The sequence below is a fragment of the Gymnoscopelus braueri genome (genome assembly GCF_963280865.1).
Source record: "Gymnoscopelus braueri genome assembly, chromosome: 11".
Lineage (NCBI taxonomy): Eukaryota > Metazoa > Chordata > Actinopteri > Myctophiformes > Myctophidae > Gymnoscopelus > Gymnoscopelus braueri.
Genome location: NC_137613.1, coordinates 55,749,670 through 55,770,482, shown reverse-complemented (window position 1 = coordinate 55,770,482; position 20,813 = coordinate 55,749,670). Strand labels below are relative to the sequence as shown.

Genomic DNA, 20,813 nt, shown 5'->3' with positions numbered 1-20,813 from the left:
ACTCCTGTGTGAGGATCAGAGAGTATAGCCATTACTACTCGACTAGTAGTTGAATAGACTGTTAACGAGCCAATCAGCCAGAACATTCCACAGCTGGGAAGAGACAATGCTTCTCTACAGCGGGCCATCGATAGGCTGCAGCCTAGTAGCAGCGAGTGGGGGAGGGAGGAGCGTCCTCACAGCAGCTTGGACGCACAGCAAGGCAATGCAAACTGCGACTCTATGTCGCCCCCCCCATTTTATAATAAGAGCACCTCAGTCTCTTTAAACAGAAAGTAATACAGAGGACAGGAGCCTATCCTATGTCTGACAGAGCCGCCACCGTTTTCTGCCACAGCACCACCTGGAGCCTGGATTTATTTTTATTTTTTTACTATTTTTAAAAGTATTTCGCGGGCCGCCATGGACCTTTCCGCGGGCCGCCAAATGCCCGCGGGCCGCCAGTTTGACAACCCACTCTAGTCATATTGACTTCTAAATATGGAGTTTGCCTCTCCATTGACTTCACGTATCAAATTAAATAAAATACCTTTTAAAAAGTCCTATTGATGTCACCTCCTTCTTAGTCTCGCGTGGCCAGACTGTTGCCTCCCACAATTTTCAAATGGGACTCTGGGAACTCGGAAGCTCTGATCATGATTAGAATATAAACCGGATGTGAAGCTTCCGTTTCGTCTTTACAGCCGCGCAAATTTATCCGACTATAAATCAAAATCATTTAAGTATATTTAGCTTGCTGCTTAGCAGAAATGGAAATAAAAAAAGAAAATGTAAAGATATTTTCAAATATATTTTTGTGACCGGAAGTGCCAGTTTCCTCAATCGGATTTCGGGAGTTGTAGTTCCAGACTCTATATAGATTGTGGAATAGTTGTCTGGCTACGCGAGACTACCTCCTTATGACTCCATAATAAATCAAACCTTCCCATTGGCTGACATACGCATGCGTGCGTATGTCATAAATGTTGGCATCGTCAGCCGGCGCCTGTCCAGTGTCCACTGTTGTCTGAAAACGGCACTTTTCTGACCTCTGACCTCACTGGACGGTCCGCCACACTTTTTTTTACACCTCTCGGGCTTATCTGAGAGTGTGGCGTTGTAGGGGAGGTGTCCCCGCATGCGTGCGTATGTCAGAAGTGTTGGCATCGTCAGCCGGCGCCTGTCCAGTGTCCACTGTTGTCTGAAAACGTCACCTTTCTGACCTCTGACCTCACTGGACGGTCCGCCACTCTTTTTTTTACATCTCTCGGGCTTATCTGAGAGTGTGGCGTTGTAGGGGAGGTGTCCCCGCACGCGTGCGTATGTCAGAAGTGTTGGCATCATCAGCCGTCTCCTGTCCAGTGTCCACTATTGTCTGAAAACGGCACTTTTCTGACCTCTGGCCGCACTGGACGGCCTGCCACTTTTTAAAAATGTTTTTTTACAAATTATCTCTCAATGTTCACCAACATTCTGTAACACTGGTCTGTATCAATTTTCTATCAAGTTCAGGGGCGCTCAGTTATGGAACAGTTCTCACAAACACACACACACACACACACACACACACACACACACACACACACACACACTACTATTATTATTTTTAGCATATTTTGTTGTTGCTTTTATCACTGTTTATTTGCTTCTGCAATAAACAATATTATATCATGATAATTTTCCAAGAGTGGCCTGGCCTAGAGGCAGCATTATTACAAAATGGACAAACAATACAAAAACAATACATATGTAACAAAGACAAATGAATATCCAGTTAAAGTGCAAAACAGGATCAGAAACTGTGCTAAGTGCACATTTTAATGAGGATCAATAGCCAGTTTAAATTACATTTGTGTCTTTAAAAAGACAATTGGCACTTAGAAGTGTTCTAGTATGCGCCATTTAAAAGACATACATCATAAATGTATTTTCAAAATAGATTTGTGTCTTTTAAAAAACATTACAAATTTTCGATCTTATTTTGAAGGCAACCAGAAACCTTATTGTTGCTAGCTCAAAAACCGGACGTCCTATCGTTGCTCTGTGTGTGCTGCATGGGGTACTGCTTTTATCTTGAACAATATTGCTGCATGGGGTACTGATTTTACCTTGAATAATACTGTTGCATGGGGTACTGATTTTACCTTGAATAATACTGCTGTATGAGGTCATGCTTTTATTTGTAACAATACTACGGCTGCTGTCTGATGTATACTGCATGGGGTAATTAATTTACCTTTAAGAATACTGCTGCACAGGGTACTGATTTTACCTTTATTAAAACTGCTCGACTGCTGCACCTAAACACTTTAATAATACTGCAAGCATAGGGCACTTATTTTACCTTTAAAAAACACTATTGTCTGTATGCTGCATGGGGTATTTATAGAACCTTCAATGTAGCCTGGCTCCAGACCATAGACCCCGCCCACTTACTGAGTGGAATGCCTCACACTTCAGTCTGATAATCATCAGTCTACCTTTAAGGAATACTACTGTATGAATGCTACATGGGTTACTTATTTTACCTTAAAAAAAAAACACTGTTGTTATCTACATTTTTGCATGGAGTACTTTTACTTTTATTTTTAAAAACACTGTTGTCTGTATGTGTAATCTATGTATGCATACATGGGGTGCTTATTTTACCTTTATAAACACTGTTGCACATAATAAACATTGCTGTGTTTTCTTCGTTCTTCTTATGGCGGTTGGCATCCGTAGTGTTGCATTACCGCAATCTACGGATTGTGATATGTTTACACTGCACACTGTCCACCTAAAGCAGTGGTTTCCAACCCTTTTCATATCAAGGGCCATTATTTATTTGGCATTTGAGCCACGGGCCACCATTTGATGAGATTTAGCATCTCAGACCCAAGATTTCGAATATTTTGTTATCGTTGGATACGATTTTGTAACTAAGTAGATTTACTTAAGTACTGTACTTAAGTAAAAGTTTGAGGTATTTGTACTTTACTTGAGTATTTCCAACTTCCAATACTTTTACTTCTACTCCACTACATCTCAGAGGCAAATATTGTACTTTTACTCGACTACAATTATTTGAAAACTTAAGTTACTAGTTACTTTTTAGATTTAGATTACTAAACATACATTAACCACTATATAATCAAATTTTTATATATATATTGGCTATTTGAAAATAGCCGATGTACAAGCACACAATAGGTCGCTTCGCGATGCATTGTGAGCTTGTAGATCGGCTATTTAAAAAAAAAATCTAAATCTTTATAAATTTTTAACTTAAATGACTACTTTTACTTTTGGTACATTAAGTATAAATTTGATTCAGATACTTTTTGTACTTTTACTCAATTAAATTTTGAATTCTGGACTTTTACTTGTAACAGAGTATTTCAAAAGTGCAGTATTGATACTTTTACTTAACTAAAACATGCGATTACTTTTTCCACCTCAAAAGTGCAGTATTGATACTTTTACTTAAGTAAAACATGCGATTACTCTTTCCACCACTGCCAAAAGGAGAGATAACAGGCAAACGTTGATCAAAATAACAATTCTTTAATCAAGTAATGCAGATGTTAATAACAATTATTTAACTCTTGAGAATGTAAAATCAAACCAAATGGATCCGTAAGGGTCCATTTGATTTCATTTGGTCCATTTGGTTACCAACTCTCTCATTTAGCTGCATGGGGACCACCTGGAACCCCCTCAAGGACCACTGGTGGTCCCCGGACCACTGGTTGAGAACCACTGACCTAAAGTGATTTGGGTGAATCCTTCCCTCTGTGTATTATTATCCAGATCTTCTCCACTCATGTCGACAATGTTAAAGAATATCCTGGCTGTATCCAACAATCTTAATTATTATGTGGTATTGTTACTTTTACTTAAGTATCTCTACCACTGGCAGAGATACAGTATAGTGTTCTCACAGGCAGCAGACATTTGTCTGTAGAGACAGCTGAATGTAACAACAGTGAGTGTGTGGGTGCCAGCATGAACAGCTGCTCTAAGCTGTTAACTAGAACGTACACCTAAATGGAACACACACCCCATTAAAGGTGCAGTAAGTCATGTTCTTTGTTAAATAGCTCTATATTGGGATAGTAATCATTGCTATATAGAGCATGGGTCACGACCCGTAGCGTAGAGGGTCCTCAGAGTTACAACAGCCCCCCCCCCAATCCTAAGAACAGGGTTTGTTTCACTTTAAAAACTTAAACCCTAGCATCCCTAGGGGAACATTTTGCCTAAAATAGCAGCTATACAAGCTCACGCGTTGCACTGTGAAGATTTGTGAGCTTGCAGATTGGCTGTTTTTGGCGAAGAGATTTTATTTGAACATAAATGTAACTGTTGTATTTTTCAACATAGTTAAAAGGTTTACCATAGTACTGATATCACAGTGCAAAGACTATAGTTAATTATGTAATCCATTAAGACTTAGACAGGGGCCATTTTTGAATTGCAGCCTCCTGAAGGTGTATCTTTAGGGCAGTTTTGAAAGTGAGTAGGGTTTTACACTCCTTTACTCCTTTTGGTAGGGCATTCCACATTTTTGATGAATTGCATGAGAACGAGTTCATTCCCTTTGTTGAGCCAAATCTGGGTTGAACATGATTAGTGGAGCTGCCTCTGGTGTTATGATCGTGGACTTCATTAACATTTAGGAAGTATTTAGACAAATACAGGGGGATCCCAATGTTGTGGTGTATCTTGAAGACCAGGCCCATAGAAAGTTGCTGTACTCTGTCCTCAACCCTAAGCCATCCAATCCTAGCAAAATGAGCAGGGGTTAGATGGGTTTTGTGATTGAGGCCAAGAAGTAGCCTTACTAGTTTGTTTGGGATGTTTGGAGCCTTGTTTTTAAGGCCTTGGAGGTGTTGTGATACCATGAAGTACATGCATAATCATAATAACCTTGTATGAGGGCCCCTGCAAGAATCTTCAGAGTATTCTTACTGACTAGACGTCCAATCCTATACAAAAAGCGTGTTCTTTGGTTAACCTTTTTGATCACTCTTTCGGCGTTTTTGTTACCGGAGAGGTTTGCCTCCAAGATGGAACCCAGGTAGGTAATTTCCTGTCCGAGACCAGCAGAGCCAAGTCATCTGCAAACAGGAACAGTTTGCAGTCGCAAGCTGAAGACATATCGTTCACATATATCAGGAACAGTAAAGGTCCTAGTATACTTCCTTGCGGAACACCACAAGTCACTGGGAGGGGAGGGGACTGGGTGCCGTTTACTTCCACCACTTGCTCCGTCCCTTCCAGGTAGGATCTCATCCAGCTCACCGACGTATCATCAAGTGAGTAATGATTGGAGCAATGGAGGCGGCTGAGTCTTTTAGAAATTTGGTGGGGATATTGTCGAGTCCTGTGGCTCTGTGTTGTTGAAGTGCACTCAATTTCTTAAACACCTCATCTGTTGTCACAGGGAGAGTTTAAAATCATCTTTGCGTACACCTTGTTTTTCGTAAAATGATTCAACATACTCTTTACCATAGCTCCCAGAGTGAGGGGGTAGTTTTTCAACCAGTTCTGAGGCTACGGTCGTAAAGAATATGTTGAGGATTTTACTCACTTCCCGATTTGTTGTAGTGAGAGTCTCCTTCACCTTGAGGTTTATGTTTGTAAACCTGGTTTTCAATTTTTTGCTGCAGCCTAGTTGGTTGTTGAATAGCTTCCAAAGCTCTCGTGGTTTGTTTTGATTTTCCTAAATTTTGTCATCGAGGTAGCTTTTTTCTGCTAACAGGAGCATGCCATTTACCTTGAGTAACTAAGTACATTTACCCAAGTGGCCTACTGTACTCAAGTACAATTTTGAGGTATTTTTTACTTTACTCACAGGAGTATTTCCAATTTTCTGTACTTTTACTTCTACTCCACTAAATCTCAGAGGCAAATATTATACTTTTACTCCACTACACTTATTTGAAAACTTTAGTTACTAGTTAGGCCTACTTTGTAGTTTTTTATTATTATTACAAAATATAAGATCTACAAGCTCACAATGCGTTGCGATTGAGCTTGTATAGATCCGCTATTTTCAAAAGATTGTTATACATTTGAAAACTTGTGAAATGGGACATTCTGCATAATGAGTACTTTCTACTTTGGGTACTTTAAGTACATTTTGATGCCAATACTTTTGTACTTTTACTCATGTACATTTTGAATTCTGGACATTTACTTGTAACAGAGTATTTCTACATACTTAAAGTAAGAAATGTGAGTACTTTTTCCACCACTGGGCTGTACTACATACTCCGGGACAGTAGGTGGCGCCATGGTTGCAGAGGTCCATACCTTTGAAGGCATATATTATAAAACTGAAAGAAGAAAGAAGAAGAACAAACGGCTCTCCATTTTCATTCCATAAGCTGCTCCATTTTACACTCTAACACACACGATACGATAACTCACTATTATCACTCATTTACTCTATTTATGTTCATACACGACGTCTATAGAGCAAGAAAACAACCAGAAGAGAACAAAACAAACAACGAGAAGAAGAAGAACAAGGCTCAACGCAAACTACACGCCTCGAACAACAAGTAGCTAGCCAGCTAATGCTAATGCTCTGGCTATCTGTTGTGCTTTAAACGGTTTGTTATTTGTGAGTATGATCCTAACTGTTTACATTGAAACCATGTGACTGGTAACTTTACATTGGAATGGCGTCGATGCAGAGCTTTTAAAGGTGGATTTAAACGCATAATGACTATGGGGGCTAGCAGTGTTGCCATGTCGGCTTATTATAAGCGACTTTTGGGCTTCTTTTTCTGTAAAGTTGCTTGTAAAAATTGGTAGTTACGATTTTTTGGGTGTTGTTTCTAACGTGCTTATTTATTAAGCTTGCTTTCATTTTTTTTAAACCAGTGGTTTTTAAATATTTTCATAAAGTTTTGTCAGGGAGCATATATGTTAGAATATTAAACAAAAAATAAATCCACATTTTCCTAGACCTGGTTGCTTATTTTTCTTAAAAACATGGCAACACTGTCATTGTTGCCATGTTTCATTAGCATGAAAATGAAATGACTGTTCCAGTGTGACCATTAATCACAATGTTTAATCATCTCATACTAAAGTAGTGCCTAGGGCTGTTTTATATTGACCATATCAAATGTTGTTAATTTGACCAAGTTACCTGGCTTGACACCAATCGATGATGTTGTGAGGAAGCCTTGATGTATTTTGTCGAGCCTAACTTTTACTTTCGTACCTATGATAGATATAAAAATGTCAAAATCGATCAAAAATACATCTGATAGTCTTGATCCAAGGCTATTTGTGAGGATGACTATTGATCAATGGTGGAAGAAGGTAACCAAGTAATTTTAAATAGGCCTACTGTATTGTATTTTATTTTTTAACTTGAGTATTAACATTTTTAGATACTCCACTACATCTAACACTTAAGACATTAAGTTACTTTGTAGATTCTTTGCAAAACTGCCATTGATGCTTTTGCAAAATGTCAAAAATAATGATAGATTTTTTATCAATAATAATCACTATTATTATTATTGTCTATCAATATAACAAAGAGGCCTGGATGTTCTTGTTCTATTATTTGCGGCAGATATTAGAACAAGAACATCCAGGCAAGTTAGAACCTTACATGATTTTAATGGCAGCCTTTAAAACCAGGCTAAGACATTACGTTTATTTGTCATATCAGTATCACCTTATGACAATATCCCAAATCCCAGATGATATATTGTATAATATCACAATATCAATGTAACACCTCTTCTAGGTGTATAGTCCTTTGCACTGCGGCTCAAGACCCTGATGCTAGCTAGACACAGCAGGGTGTGTGGAGGGCAGTGAGAGACCCCAGTTGGTGTTGGCTAGACCACTGGTTTCCAAACTTTTTAGCTCAAGACCCAAAAGAGAAATTAGACATTTGTCCGGGACCCAAACTAGTGAAAATTGCAGATCTGCTATTTTCACTAGTTCTTAAACATTTGCTTTCTATTTTACGGAAATTCATGAAATAATTTTTGAAAAATGAAAATGTGTGATTTTTTTTTTGTGGAAATGTTTAGAAAGTCTTTTATAATAACTGACAAAAAATAAAGGGACATTCACTCACAACCCACGAAAATGTATCCGCGACCCACAAATGGGTCCCGACCCACTGTTTGGATAACACTATAACGCACTCTAGTATTGCATCGGTATACACCTCAGCCCTAATAGCATCTAGGGGTGTCACACAAATCTATTAAAATTGGAGAAAAAGAACATAAAAGAGTTAGATCTGTGAGTTCAAAATCAATAGTCGATACAGAGTACCTATCCGAGGTACTCTATACCAGAGTGTAATTAAAAAAATCTAATGTAGGACAGTGGTGTCAAAGTGGGGTCCAGGGGCTCCCAGGGTTCCTTGAGGCCGTTCCAAATGGTCCCTTACAGATTTATAATAGTTAAAGTGCAGCTACAGGTAAAAGGGTACAATAATAATGTAAATGGCACAGTAAGAGTATAAAGCAGTAGTGCAACATCAACTGAAGCATTCAAAATAATTGATGACTATGAATGACATTATCAAATTGTTCTGGGCCGATACTGCCTAAAATACTGGTAGCATGCCAGCATTATTTGGTATGGGACTGGCATGCTACCAGTATTTTAGGCAGTATCGGCCCAGAACAATTCTACACTTCATGGCAGAAGAGTACTTTACAACAGCTTGAGTTTTCCTGAAACTGAAGCTTCCGTCAGAGGTGTTACTAATGACACTAGTTAAGGCTCTATTCCATTTAGTGTTAGCAGAGTCTTTCGAACATGCACAGTAGCACCTTGACTGTTTGATCTGAATAGAACACAACCTTCAATAGGTGACACTGCTATTTCATGCCAGTGTGGTTACTGGTTACCATGAAGGATGTACAGCAGTCATTGTCAAACATTTGCATGTCAAGGACCCCCAGATACATGTATTTGGCAGAGGACCCATAATTGAAAATATGTGATCTTTTGAAAATGTATTATATTTACTAAAAATCTATCTACTGAAATCTATTATGTTTTTCATAATCGATTTGAATAATGGCCGGGTTTCCCAAACGATTTTCAGCTTGTGCGTAGCCTAGAAGCTTCGTAAGAGCCTCCACGCAGCTGCGCAGTTGTGAGCTTGTAGATCTGCCATTTTCAAAAGATTTTTTAACCATTCATAAACATAGCGAGCGCAACAGCTGTGACTTTGTGAGAGGAACTGGGGACTTTCATCATAACGTTTAACTATAAAACTTCGAAATTAAGGAAACATGTTTAGCTCAGCATCATTTATATACCTTTAGTTAACTTGGCATATGCTTAATATTTTTATCAGACGATCGGATCATCTGTGAGAGTACAATTTGTAAACTTCGGGTTCATGCATAGAGGACGAAGCAGCGCAGCTGCTCGCCCTACCCAAAAGAACAGATCTGCAAGCTATCTGCAAGCTATCGACACGGCATGTCGCAGTATATATATATATATATATATATATATATATATATATATATATATATATATATATATATATATATATATATATATATATATATATATATATTATATATATATATAAAAATTATGTGTGTGTGTGGTCGGTCTTTTCATAGATCTATTTCGCTACGATGGGTGTTACGAGCTCGTAACAAACTGCTGCGTAGGACAGCACTCAGGGCTACGCCTCTCCCAGGAGTAGGAGGAGAGTAGGATACGTGCATGCTGTTGCCCGAATGTAGTTTTAGCAGACACGTAACGCCGTGGACTTGGGAACCTACGACGATGGTGCTTCCTGAAGCCAGTTTAGATGGCACGTAGGGCACAACCAGCTGCTACTAATAAGGGTAGAGCGTAGGTTTCGCCGAGTCCCAGCTGTGTAGGAGGCTCTTACGCAAGCTGCGTAGGCTACGCATGACCTGAAATCTACGCGCCTGTTAAGATACTGCGCAGCCTGTGTGGACGTACGTAAGACCTGTCGTAGGACCTGCGCAGTATCTCTACGAATCTCTTTGGGAAACTATGAATGACTTGTCTATTCTATTAACGTATTTAATTACTTTAAATATAGGATGGTTTCTGTGTTGCTAACGTCATCCTTTCCCCCGCTTGTGTTGCATTTTCTTCTAGGAGTCTGCCACCGAAGCTAAAATGAGTGCCACCTCTTCTCAAAAAGTCGTGCTGAAAAGCACCACCAAGGTTTCCCTGAACGAGCGGTGAGGCGCTGCACCCTGTCAGCAACAATTATTGATCCAGATGTGAGGGGAGGGGCCAGTCGTTGGTTCTGAAGGCTCTGGCGCTGCCTGGCTGCGGAGAACTGGACCCGACATGGATGTGTTTCTGCCTGGGGCTCTGTGTGCACTGCCCTACGCAGAATGTCTGGCCACCGCTAGCGTTGCTAGTTTTCTAATGCTCAGAGCCACGGGCTTGCTTTGGTCAAACATCCTGTGTGAGCAGTGCACACAATGTTGTCATGAAAAAAAGGTTAAGGTGATGTTTGGTAAACAGCAGTCCTGAAGAGGGGGCACAAATTGCCCCTTTGAAAATGCCTTGGCACATGCATTCCCTGCTTATTAACAGGGCATAGTAATGCTCCTGAAATATGAGAGGAAAAGAGTGCCTCTAGATCCAATGAGCAGGTGCTCTTCTTAAAGAGTGCCAATCTCTCACCTCTCTGAAATCAAAGGTTCAGCATGTCTCTGTCTCTACCCTCATCATCTCGCTCTCCTCTCTCTACTGGAAGTCTCCTGCAGAGACCCACTCGGCACCCAGTCCTAGCTTGGACGTGACCCACAGGCGCCCCCACCTCTTTCACTCAACGATGCCCCCCCCCCCCCCTGTGTCGCACGGTCCGGGCTGTAAGTGGCTGGGAGGCCAAAACCAAGCCTCTTGCCCGGGACAGCCTGCCCTGCCAACTGAGCAGGGCGATGGGTTTGTCTGTAAGTGGCTGAAATCGCTGTCCTGTCCTCTGCCTCTCTCTCTCAAGCTGTCCTACAATCTGTTCTGTTTTTTTCTTTTTGTTGTTTGACAAAATGTGCTGAATTACTGCTGAAAAAGGCATTTGGGATTGTCTGTATGCATTGAGAGAGAAAACGTAGCAACAAGGTGCCAACAAGGTGGGCCATAAGTCTTGCATTGACACAAAGAGCCACCAACATCCATGGTAAGCCAAATGACTTGATTTGGAAACCCCTCCTCCTTCTTTCTCCTCTTCCTCTGCACCCCCACCCTTCTCTCTCTCTCTCTCTCCTCCACCCTGAAGCTTCACTAACATGCTGAAGAACAAGACGCCGGTAACGGCGGTGAGTGTAAGAGCCACCATGCAGCAGCAGCACATGGCCAGTGCACGCAACAGACGGCTGGCCCAGCAGATGGAGAACAGGCCCAGTGTGCAGGCAGCACTGCACCACAAGCAGGTCAGATTTCTAGGGTTAAAGGTGGCAGAAGTCGGGTTTTTTTTCCTTCATTTCAAGGACCCCCAATTTAATATGTATTAGTCCACGGACCCTCATCTGATACTATTCTGGGACCCGAATCTGCAATGTGCAATCCTGTGTAACTTTTGAGTGTACAAATGGACCCATAATGTGTCAATCCCATAGCTCAATGTCCCTCTTCCAATTCCAAACAGAGCTGATTCATTATGGAGACACTAGAGGGCGGTGCTACTCTGCTGAATCTAAACATCAGAATGTTGTTCCTGCATACTGTGTATTTAATTTATGTTTTCACTTTACTTCAAGTGCTCAATCACCACTTATAGTGGCTGATAACATAACACTATAATGCATTAGTTCAATGCAATAGTGATTCAGTTATAATTTATGTATTGTGACAAAACATTTGAATCTCATTCTAGGCGGCATTAAAAAAGTATTTAAAAGCCTTAAATTTAACTTCCTGATACCTGCAGACACTGAAGACAATATGCTTTTCTGAAGTGAACCAAATATGCTTCACTGAAGTGAAACATGCTGCTATGGATGCCGACATGTCATTAACAGAAACAGATTATTTTAGCCACGTATATATAATGAAGTTTTTGCTCTTTTAGAGCACAGCAGAGCTGCGTTGGCACTGTACAATGCCTATTTTTGAGGCGTAGTATAGTGTTACGGGAAACTGAAACGACTTTGCTGTCTCGTTTTTATCTACTTGAGATGGTAGCGGACTAGCGGTGTACAACGCCCCAGATCTAAACGCTCACTGTGTCGCATCGCAACCTTGTAGATCTGTTATTTTCTAAACATTTTGGGAAAAAATAATCCCTCCATAGATTTTTTTTAATTTTTTTTAATTGCACCCCTAGACCCAGTTGATGTAAAGTTGTGATGGTGTCATATTCCAGAGTCTTAAACAGCGTCTGGGTAAGAGCAATATCCAGGCTCGTCTGGGCCGTCCTGTAGGCTCTCTGATGAGAGGAGGAGTCAACATAGGAGGACGAGGAGGCATGAGGGGGCTCAGAGGAGGCCTGAGAGGACGCATCCGAGGAGGAGCCATGAGAGGAGCGCTCTCTCTAAGAGGTGAGCAGAGGAAAGCTGGATTAATACTACTATGTATTTCCAAGATAATGTCAGTGGTTGAAGAAGTACACATAGTTTTTTACTCAAGTGAAGGTTCCTCAATACTAGAGGTTCGGGCCACACACGGCCCTCACACCTACGTCGCACCGCTGATCCGACCAATATGCCTATATATGGAGATCTCTGTATATGTCAGTCCTTGTCCCTTTTATGCCCACATTTGGAGATCCCTGATGTCATGAGTATATGCCGGGGTGCACATAACTTTTTTTGGTGTAGTACTCAGAAGAGCACCTGGAGATGTTACTTGGTGCTCACCAAATAAATGGTAAATAAAAGGTCCGGTGCCGCTTTGTCAACGGTGGGGGGTGTCCTGGAGCCGACGCTTGCTTTAGCGTGATTGTGTGAGTGTGGCTTCAGGAAGTAAATTCCTGTCACAGCGGTCCCAGCTGTTGGTGCGCGAATGCGCTTCCCTTCGTCTGATGTGCCGCGCAGCATGCATTTTGACGACGCATGCTCACCTGCGCACCAGTTATATGCACCCCTGAGTATATGCCCATATATGGGGATGCCTCCTTTTGTGGCCATATATAGAGCTGATTTGTTAGCGCCGGATGCCATCACGGCACATTTAGGTTAGACGACACACTCCATATTTGGGCGTAGCTACATTGTGAAGTCCTTATATGATATGTGACATCAGGTGATGTTACACCGCATATGGTAATCTCAGTTCTAATCTAAGTTTAAAGGAACATATTAAAGTTGGGGGTAGCCTATTGGATTTACCAAAGCATGCATTATGTTTGCGCAAAGTTAGGAGGAAATTGCACTACTGGTGCACCATTAGGAGGCGAACGGATAAACGCTATACGCCTTATCCTAAGTGTAGGATAAAAATCACACCCAGTGTGAAGTGGGCGGTGTGGTCATCACAGTGGTCATCATAGTGATGGAAGCTCACTTCCAAAAAGAATGGATTTTTATATAATCCTATTTATAGGTTTATTAATGTCATCATGTGTCTCGCTAGCCAATCACAGTGCTGAATAGAGTCAGCCAATAGAGTCAGCCAATCACAGTACAGCTAGGGGTCTACTAATGGGCCAATCACAGTGCAGGAAACTAATACTAATGAGGTGTCCCAACCCCACTTATAGGGGCGGCTACACCACCCAAAAATCACACCCAGTGTGAAGTGAGCGGTGCTATTTATGAGTTATCAATTTCATCAAGCCAATCACAGCACGTCCTGCGAAGTGATGTGCTTATATTGTTGGGCGGTGAAACCGCCCCTATATGTGAGGTTTGGACATTTGCACCCCCCAAACCTGCGCTGTGATTGGCCACCAGTGTACCCCCCTGCACCGTGATTGGCCAATCACAGTCTATTCAGGACTGTGCTTGGCTAGTGTAACATGACACATGTGCATAGCCCTATAAATAGGACTATGCACTTTAAAAAAAACACATTTATGTTTTTTTTTAAGTTAGGGGTGTACAATGGTTGGTCCACAATATTACTTTTCTTTAAGTGAACTTCCATCACTGTGATGACCACTGTGACCACACCGCCCACTTTTACATTGTTATTAATTTCATCATGCGTCTCGCTAGCCAATCACAGCGTGTCTGCGAAGTTTGAAGTTAATTTCATCATGTGTCTCGCTAGCCAATCACAGCACGTCCTGCAAAGCTTAGCCTATGGGCGTGTTTTCCACAGCATGGCGTCACAGCGAAAGACAAATTTTCACGACGGAAAGAAACTTTCACCACGGATGGGTCCTAAACCCTCTTATAGGAGCGGTTGCACCGCTCAAAAATACTCTGTTAAAAACATTATAAATTTTTGCCAGACCCAGGGGGTCAGGCCTACATGAGGCTTTGTCGGTCCCTCTTTTCCTCCCGGTTCAACGTTTTTGTCCATATATGGTGCTTAAATGTCCCTCTTTTTGATTGGCCAAGCTTAGCGTGACGTAGTGCTCTGTCGGCCATTCAGATTTCCGGCCATTCAGATTTCAACCACTAGGGGTCTGGCAGTACCAGGTCCCCTGGTTCCCTTGTTTGTATAAAACCTGTATAAAACATTTTCAATGTATTTCTATGGTAAAGACTCACTCAGTGCTTCTCTAACCAGAGCCCACACATAAGTGCTCTTGGGGCCCAGCAGTTTTTGGCGCAGCGCCCTGGTTGCTTCAAGCAGACAATAATTTACATGGATTAAAGTTGTCAGTCGCAACGACTGATTTCAATCATTTGGATTTCAACATGGCTTTTATGGAAGCATGTTGCGCATTCAAAAATAGCCCATCAACAAGCAGCGCGACACATTGAGAGTTTGTAGTTGGGCTATGTGGTTATTATTTTAAGATTGGAGCATTTGAAGTAGTCAAACTAGCAATATGATCAGATGCATCTAATGGTCTCAAAACAAAGGTTCAAGGAGAATTTTGGACTAAGGTTTTCTTACCTTTTCTATGAGGTTATGATTTCTTAGGATGAATGGTACAGTAGAAAAATGTCTTAACTCCATCCCGGGTCCGCCACAGCTTAAAACGTGCGCGGATAGGCCTTGCGCTAGATCACACATTTTAATACGTTTTTTTTTAGTTTTTTTTTTAGATCTGACGTTCATAGTGACAGAACACTGTCAAAAAAAACAAAAAAAACACAAGTCTCGCTAGACGAGATTGAAATCTCGGGATTTCAATCTCGTCTAGCGAGACTTAGATTTTTAATTTTTTTTTGCATAGTGTTGTCACTATGAACGTTAGATCTCTCTCTCTCTCAAAAAAAAAAAAAGCTATTAAAACATGCGATCTAGCGTAAGGCCTATCCGGGCACGTTTTAAGCTGTGGTGGACCCGGGATGGAGTTATACAATTTTTCTACTGTACCATTCATCCTAAGATATCATAACATCATAGAAAAGGTAAGAAAACCTTAGTCCAAAATTCTCCTTTAAGGTCCCAAAGCAAAGGTTAAAGGGATATTTCACTTTAAAAAAGTGGTTATTTTATCGTCTACTCAAGCTTTTGGGAGTTTTTAAGTTGCTTGATTCAGTATTTGATATTCTTTTTATCAGACACGCCCACTTCCTATACAAAGTTCAAACTCTATTTTAACCATGTTAGATTCATCAGAAACACCCGTCCTTGGTTCTGGTGACTGACATTGTCTTTCGAATACGTGAGGAGACCGGCAATTACTTTGTTCATTTATTTTTAATACTTTTTTGGAAAATGAAATTTTTTACTTAGAGATGCGCGGATCGCGGTTTTACCCGCGGATGCCGTGGGTAACCGCAGTTTGGGTGGATTTGGGTCTGTTAAAAATGGAGTTTGAAGTTATAATGGATTTGTAAAGGAAGGGGGCGTGTCTGATAAAATGAATATCTAAATACTGAATGAAGTTATAATGGGTTTGTAAAGGAAGGGGCGTGTCTGATTAAAATGAATATCCAAATACTGAATCAAGCAACTTAAAAACTGTCCGTGGGGCTCACAAAAGCCTGAGTAGACGATAAAATGACATTTTTTTAAACATTTTTTTTCAAAGTGAAATATCCCTTTTTAAAGCCTCAATCTGTGAATTCTTCACCTGGTTGGCAGCATGTAGAACAGCAGGAACAATATTACTAAAACACAATTTTACATTTTAGTATTCATTGTTTACAGTGTTTCCCCTAGTGGCGGTCAGTTTTAAGGGGTGGCGGCCCGCCACTGCTTAAAGGGATACTTCACTCTCCCGACGGGGACACATTTAAAAAAATTATTAAAAATAAATGAAAAAAGTTATGGAAAATTCATGGCCCCCTCACGCATTAGTAGGACACTCTAATGCGTGAGGGGGCCATGAATTTTCCATAACTTTTTTCATTTATTTTTAATAATTTTTTTAAATGTGTCCCCGGCCCGAGAGTGAAGTATCCCTTTAATGCCTATAGTATAGGGGAAACACTGGTTTAGGAACCAGCGCTAGTGTGGGCTAGGGCTCCTTTCACACCGTTTCACAAATCGCACATTAGGACAAAATTTTTCAGTCGTGAGATTTTATTTAGCTTCAACTTTTGGAGAGGAGCACTGCTCCTTTGATCCTCCTGGCTGTGTGTGACAACCCGGTAATCCACCACCCGACATTATCACAACAATGAGAAGTCCCTGTTTACCGATGTTTCAGCTTAGCTATTTGTGCTAATAACACAGATGATACGACATTCCAGCACAGCAACGGTTGATCGCTTTGAACGTTGCCCGTGTCAATAACACTGTTTTTATTTTTTATAGCAAATCTACAAGCTCACAAGGCATCCCAATGTGACACGTTGTGAGCTTGCAGATCGTCTGTTTTCGAATAACTATTATAAAATACGTTAATGTCTGTTTTGTAATAACAGAGAAACTACTACTACAATATTTGTTGACAGTAATGACAATATTGTCCTTGTCTCTACAGGGAAGAGGCTGTCCACAGGGGTACAGATGCATGGAGGTCGTGGGGGTCCAGGGCGTGGAGGTCTGCGTAGAGGCATGAGGGGACAGAGAGGAGGTGGAGGTCCCGGTCGGGGAGGACCCCTCAGAGGAGGAGGAGGAGGTGGAGGAGGAGGGAGAGGTGTGGGAGCCAGAGGTGAGATGATGGAACTGCTTTTACATCCTTATGACCTTGATTTAACCCATTCTACAAATGTCTTCTAAATTCTAATAGTTTTCTGAAAATCCTATGTTGCTATATGAGTGGTGCTCAACTTTTTCATGTGAAGGACCCACAAAATTATATGCATTTGGCCGCGGACCCAAATGAGCTTGTATATCTGCTATTGCGTACCTGTCAAAGTACTTCAAAAGATAGAGAAACGCCCGCGGGAACAACTCCAGAGGGAGCTCCACTGATCATATTCAGCCCAGTTTCGGCACACATATGGGGATGAATTCTTTCTACTATTATGGCACCAAAATAAACCAACAGCCATCAAAACGTGTGACTCCCTGTCAGAAATTTGCAACTGGGCCTAGACCAGTCTTCTAGCTTGCCAAAATAAATGACTCTGGCAAGCTGTTTTTCTGTAAATATACTTGTACTGCTGCTAGCCTATTATTGATGGTTTCTTGTATAGTATTGTATGTTTTTAAATGTATTGATGAATTGAATACATAAATCCACAATGGAAACATTTTTAAATGTATTGATGAATTGAATACATAAATCCACAATGGAAACAAGCCCTCAGGGCTTTTTGTGTTATCCTTTTTTTTTTTAAATATATATATTTTGGGGCTTTTTCTGCCTTTATTGATAGGAAAGTAGGCTGACAGGAAATGGGGAGAGAGATGGGGGGTGACATACAGCAAAGGTCGTCGGGATTGGGAGTCGAACCCGCGACACGCTGTCAAGCTGGATTACCAGCGTATGTGGTATGCGCCTGGACCGCTAGGACAGCGGGCGCCCCTGTGTTATCCTTGTTAACATTATTGTATGACTGTACCTCTGTACTTTTTGCAAACTGTTGATTTAAGTATTCAATCAAGCTAGTCTGTTTATACCCCAGGGTATAAACTAGACTAGCCCAGAATATGAATAAATGAAAACAGGCATGCCCACTTTAACCCCTTGCATAGTTTGTTTGGGGGTCTGTGTCATTGAACATTGGAACATATAAATACTGATATTTCTTTTTAGGCTTTGTAAACAGAAATTGCACAGGGCAGATATGACAAATAACATATCTATGACTGACAATGACAGGGAAAATGGAAGTATTGGAGGCAGTATTATGGGCCAAAAAAAAAAAAATCCTTCAGGCGATGAATTCATACAGATGAATGGAACCGTTAACGATAATGGAAAATAATTGTGATTTCTCAAATAATTCCCATCAGGCGTTTACGTCACATTTGTGACAGGCTTTGTAAAGCTGTCTGGTCCTGATGTTGGGAATACCGTCTGAAGCTCATAATCCCATGTCGTCTTTCCCCCTGTGTGCAGGTGGTCGTGGAGGACTGCGCGGGCGCGGTGGCTTCCCGGGCCGAGGTGGGCGCGGTGGTCGCGGGCGGGGGGGCCGAGGAGGAGTGGGCCGTCCGGTGGTAACCCGGGAGCAGCTGGACAACCAGCTGGACGCCTACATGTCCAAGACCAAAGGCCACCTGGACGCTGAGCTGGACGCATACATGGCCCAGGCAGACCCCGACGCGATGGAGTGACCCCACCCCTACACCCCCCTCCGCTTACATGAAGCTCTGTTAAAGGGAAGCGGATAGTTTTTTATCGTTAAAGGACCACTTCACCCATTTTCAACCATATCTTAATGTAATTGGGCCTCACTAATACTCATTATAAAAAGCCACCATTTCTGTCTACACTGTGTCTCAGAGGGGGGCTGTGGACAGTTCCGAAACCTGCCTACCAGTGACATCATCGGTAGACGGGTTTGGCTATTTCAAACTTTAAACAAATTCTAATTCAGCATGCTACCTTTCCAGGAAGGCAAAGGCTGTAGTTTCTATTAGCTTGGTATACACAAGTTTCTGAACTATCCACGGCCCACCAATAAGACATAGAGTGAGTAGACACAAATGGTGCCATCTTATTATTAGCATTTGTGTGACCATTTATATGAATATACGGTTGAAAATTGGTGAAGTTCTCCTTTAAAAGATGAACTCACTCACTCAATCATAGTCACTACGCAAACGTGTCCAAAATAGCAAAGGGATGGGTGGAAATTGTGACGCCTGCTTCACAGTAGAGCCCGACCGATATACCAGTCTGATATAACTGATATATCGGCTATTACTTGATAATTTTTACGACACGATATGTCCCCATTTGTAACCACTTTCAACCCGGAGTCCCCATTTTTGGCAACTTTTAACATTTTCATCTAAGACGATGAAAATGTTAAAAGTTTTCAAAATCTTTCAAAAATAGCCAATCTGCCAGCTGCTACGTGTCACAACTAGAGAAGTGGTTAAAATTGCCACAAACTTAAAAATTCATGTGTCCTTAGATTGACCCATGTGAGCGCAGCCTTTTTTGTTTTGAACAAACTGTAAATGGCTGTCAGTGAAAATATTGCTAATCGCAGGTCTAGGACAATGGTTCTCAAAGTAGGGTCCTGGGTTCCTTGAAGGGCTTCCAGGAGGCCCCCAGCCAAATGATAGCTATTTAGGAACCAAATGGACCTTTATGGGTCTGTAACTCTGACGGTGTACAAATTGATGTACACTGTCGGTGTACAAATGAGTTAAATTAAGCACTAAGTATTTTACAGTGTGGTTTGGGGTCCCAGAGATTAAAATGGAAAAAAATAAGAAGTTTGAGAGACTGGTCTAGGACTCCCCGAAATCAGGATCGTCAATCGTTCACAAAAATCTGTCGCAAGTCGGGCTCTAGTTCAGGTCAAATGACCCACATGGGTGTCAGATATGGGGACACGTCGGGCTTGGAAGTGTGAACAACAGAATGTGGGGTTTCAGCACATGGTTTTGTGCAGAAGCTCACGACTCAACGCTGGTCTCGTCAAACTGTGATTGTGCAGCAGACGTTGCATTCTTGAAGGACAGCTCTCTCCACAGGACTTCAACTGATGAACTTTATCCTCCCAAAAAGGCTCTTCCAATACAAGGCTGATGTTTATTTTTATAGGTTGAAATGGGAAGGTTTATGAAGATCCAAATGGTTTGTCAGATTGTTTTAATGCCCAGGCCGAGGTGGCGGCGTATTTTCATGGTTCACCTGTTTTAATCGAACGTGTCAAAAAGAAACCCTTTTTTTACCCTCTTTTTCTTTGTTGTTGCGATTGTATTGGTGTCTGTTTTAACCATCCTGAATACAACAGCCGTGTAAATTATTTGTTTAAAAAAGAAATTTAACAATGTAGGTCATGGGAGTCTTTAATCAAATTCAAGTTTTTTTTTCTGTATTTAAATATTTTGAATTTCAAAGTTTAGGTCTCAGTAATGTTTGAATTTCCATATGTTCTACCTGTTTGCATTCTTCAGATGAAATATTGATGGTGACATGTACTGAGAAACCTTTTCATGTTCCATGTAACTGTACCAAGTAAAATAGGTTTTAAAGAAAACATGCAAGTGGTGGCATTTCTCCTTTTCTTCCTGACAGTTCAATGTAGGGCTGCAACTATCCATTGACTTAGTCTTCTTTGTGATTATTATTGTCTCCGCCAGGCCGAAAGGCATGGCGAGAGAGTATGTTTTACCCCCTGTCCGTCCGTCCGTGTGTGTGTGTGTGTGTGTGTGTGTGTGTCCTGTCCGTGTGTTACCAGCTAATCTCCGGCACCGTTGGCCCGGTTGCT

General features: G+C 41.3%; 1 protein-coding gene across 3 annotated transcripts; it reads left to right on the top strand.

Moving 5' to 3' along the window:
* Positions 1-6,218: 6,218 nt before the first annotated feature.
* On the top strand, positions 6,219-20,584 carry chtopa (chromatin target of PRMT1a). 3 transcript variants are annotated; one of them, XM_080443233.1, is made up of 6 exons: positions 6,219-6,592; positions 10,111-11,096; positions 11,243-11,396; positions 12,329-12,503; positions 16,958-17,128; positions 18,485-20,584. In XM_080443233.1, exons 3-6 carry the CDS (start codon positions 11,253-11,255, stop codon positions 18,697-18,699), a joined length of 705 nt encoding a protein of 234 aa, XP_080299359.1. In that variant the 5' UTR covers positions 6,219-6,592; positions 10,111-11,096; positions 11,243-11,252; the 3' UTR covers positions 18,700-20,584. The 3 variants fall into 3 exon arrangements, with proteins under 3 accessions (XP_080299359.1, XP_080299358.1, XP_080299357.1); XM_080443232.1 differs by having other exon boundaries at positions 6,220-6,581; positions 10,111-10,196; XM_080443231.1 differs by having other exon boundaries at positions 6,223-6,592; positions 10,111-10,196.
* The last annotated feature ends 229 nt before the right edge of the window (positions 20,585-20,813 follow it).

Bases quoted from the DNA above. Each gene is read 5' to 3' on its own strand.
- chtopa (XM_080443232.1), top strand. From the start codon at position 10,132: ATGAGTGCCACCTCTTCTCAAAAAGTCGTGCTGAAAAGCACCACCAAG. The intron at 10,197-11,242 runs GTGAGGCGCTGC...TCCACCCTGAAG, and splicing joins AAGGTTTCCCTGAACGAGCG to CTTCACTAACATGCTGAAGA. The intron at 11,397-12,328 runs GTCAGATTTCTA...GTCATATTCCAG, and splicing joins CAGCACTGCACCACAAGCAG to AGTCTTAAACAGCGTCTGGG.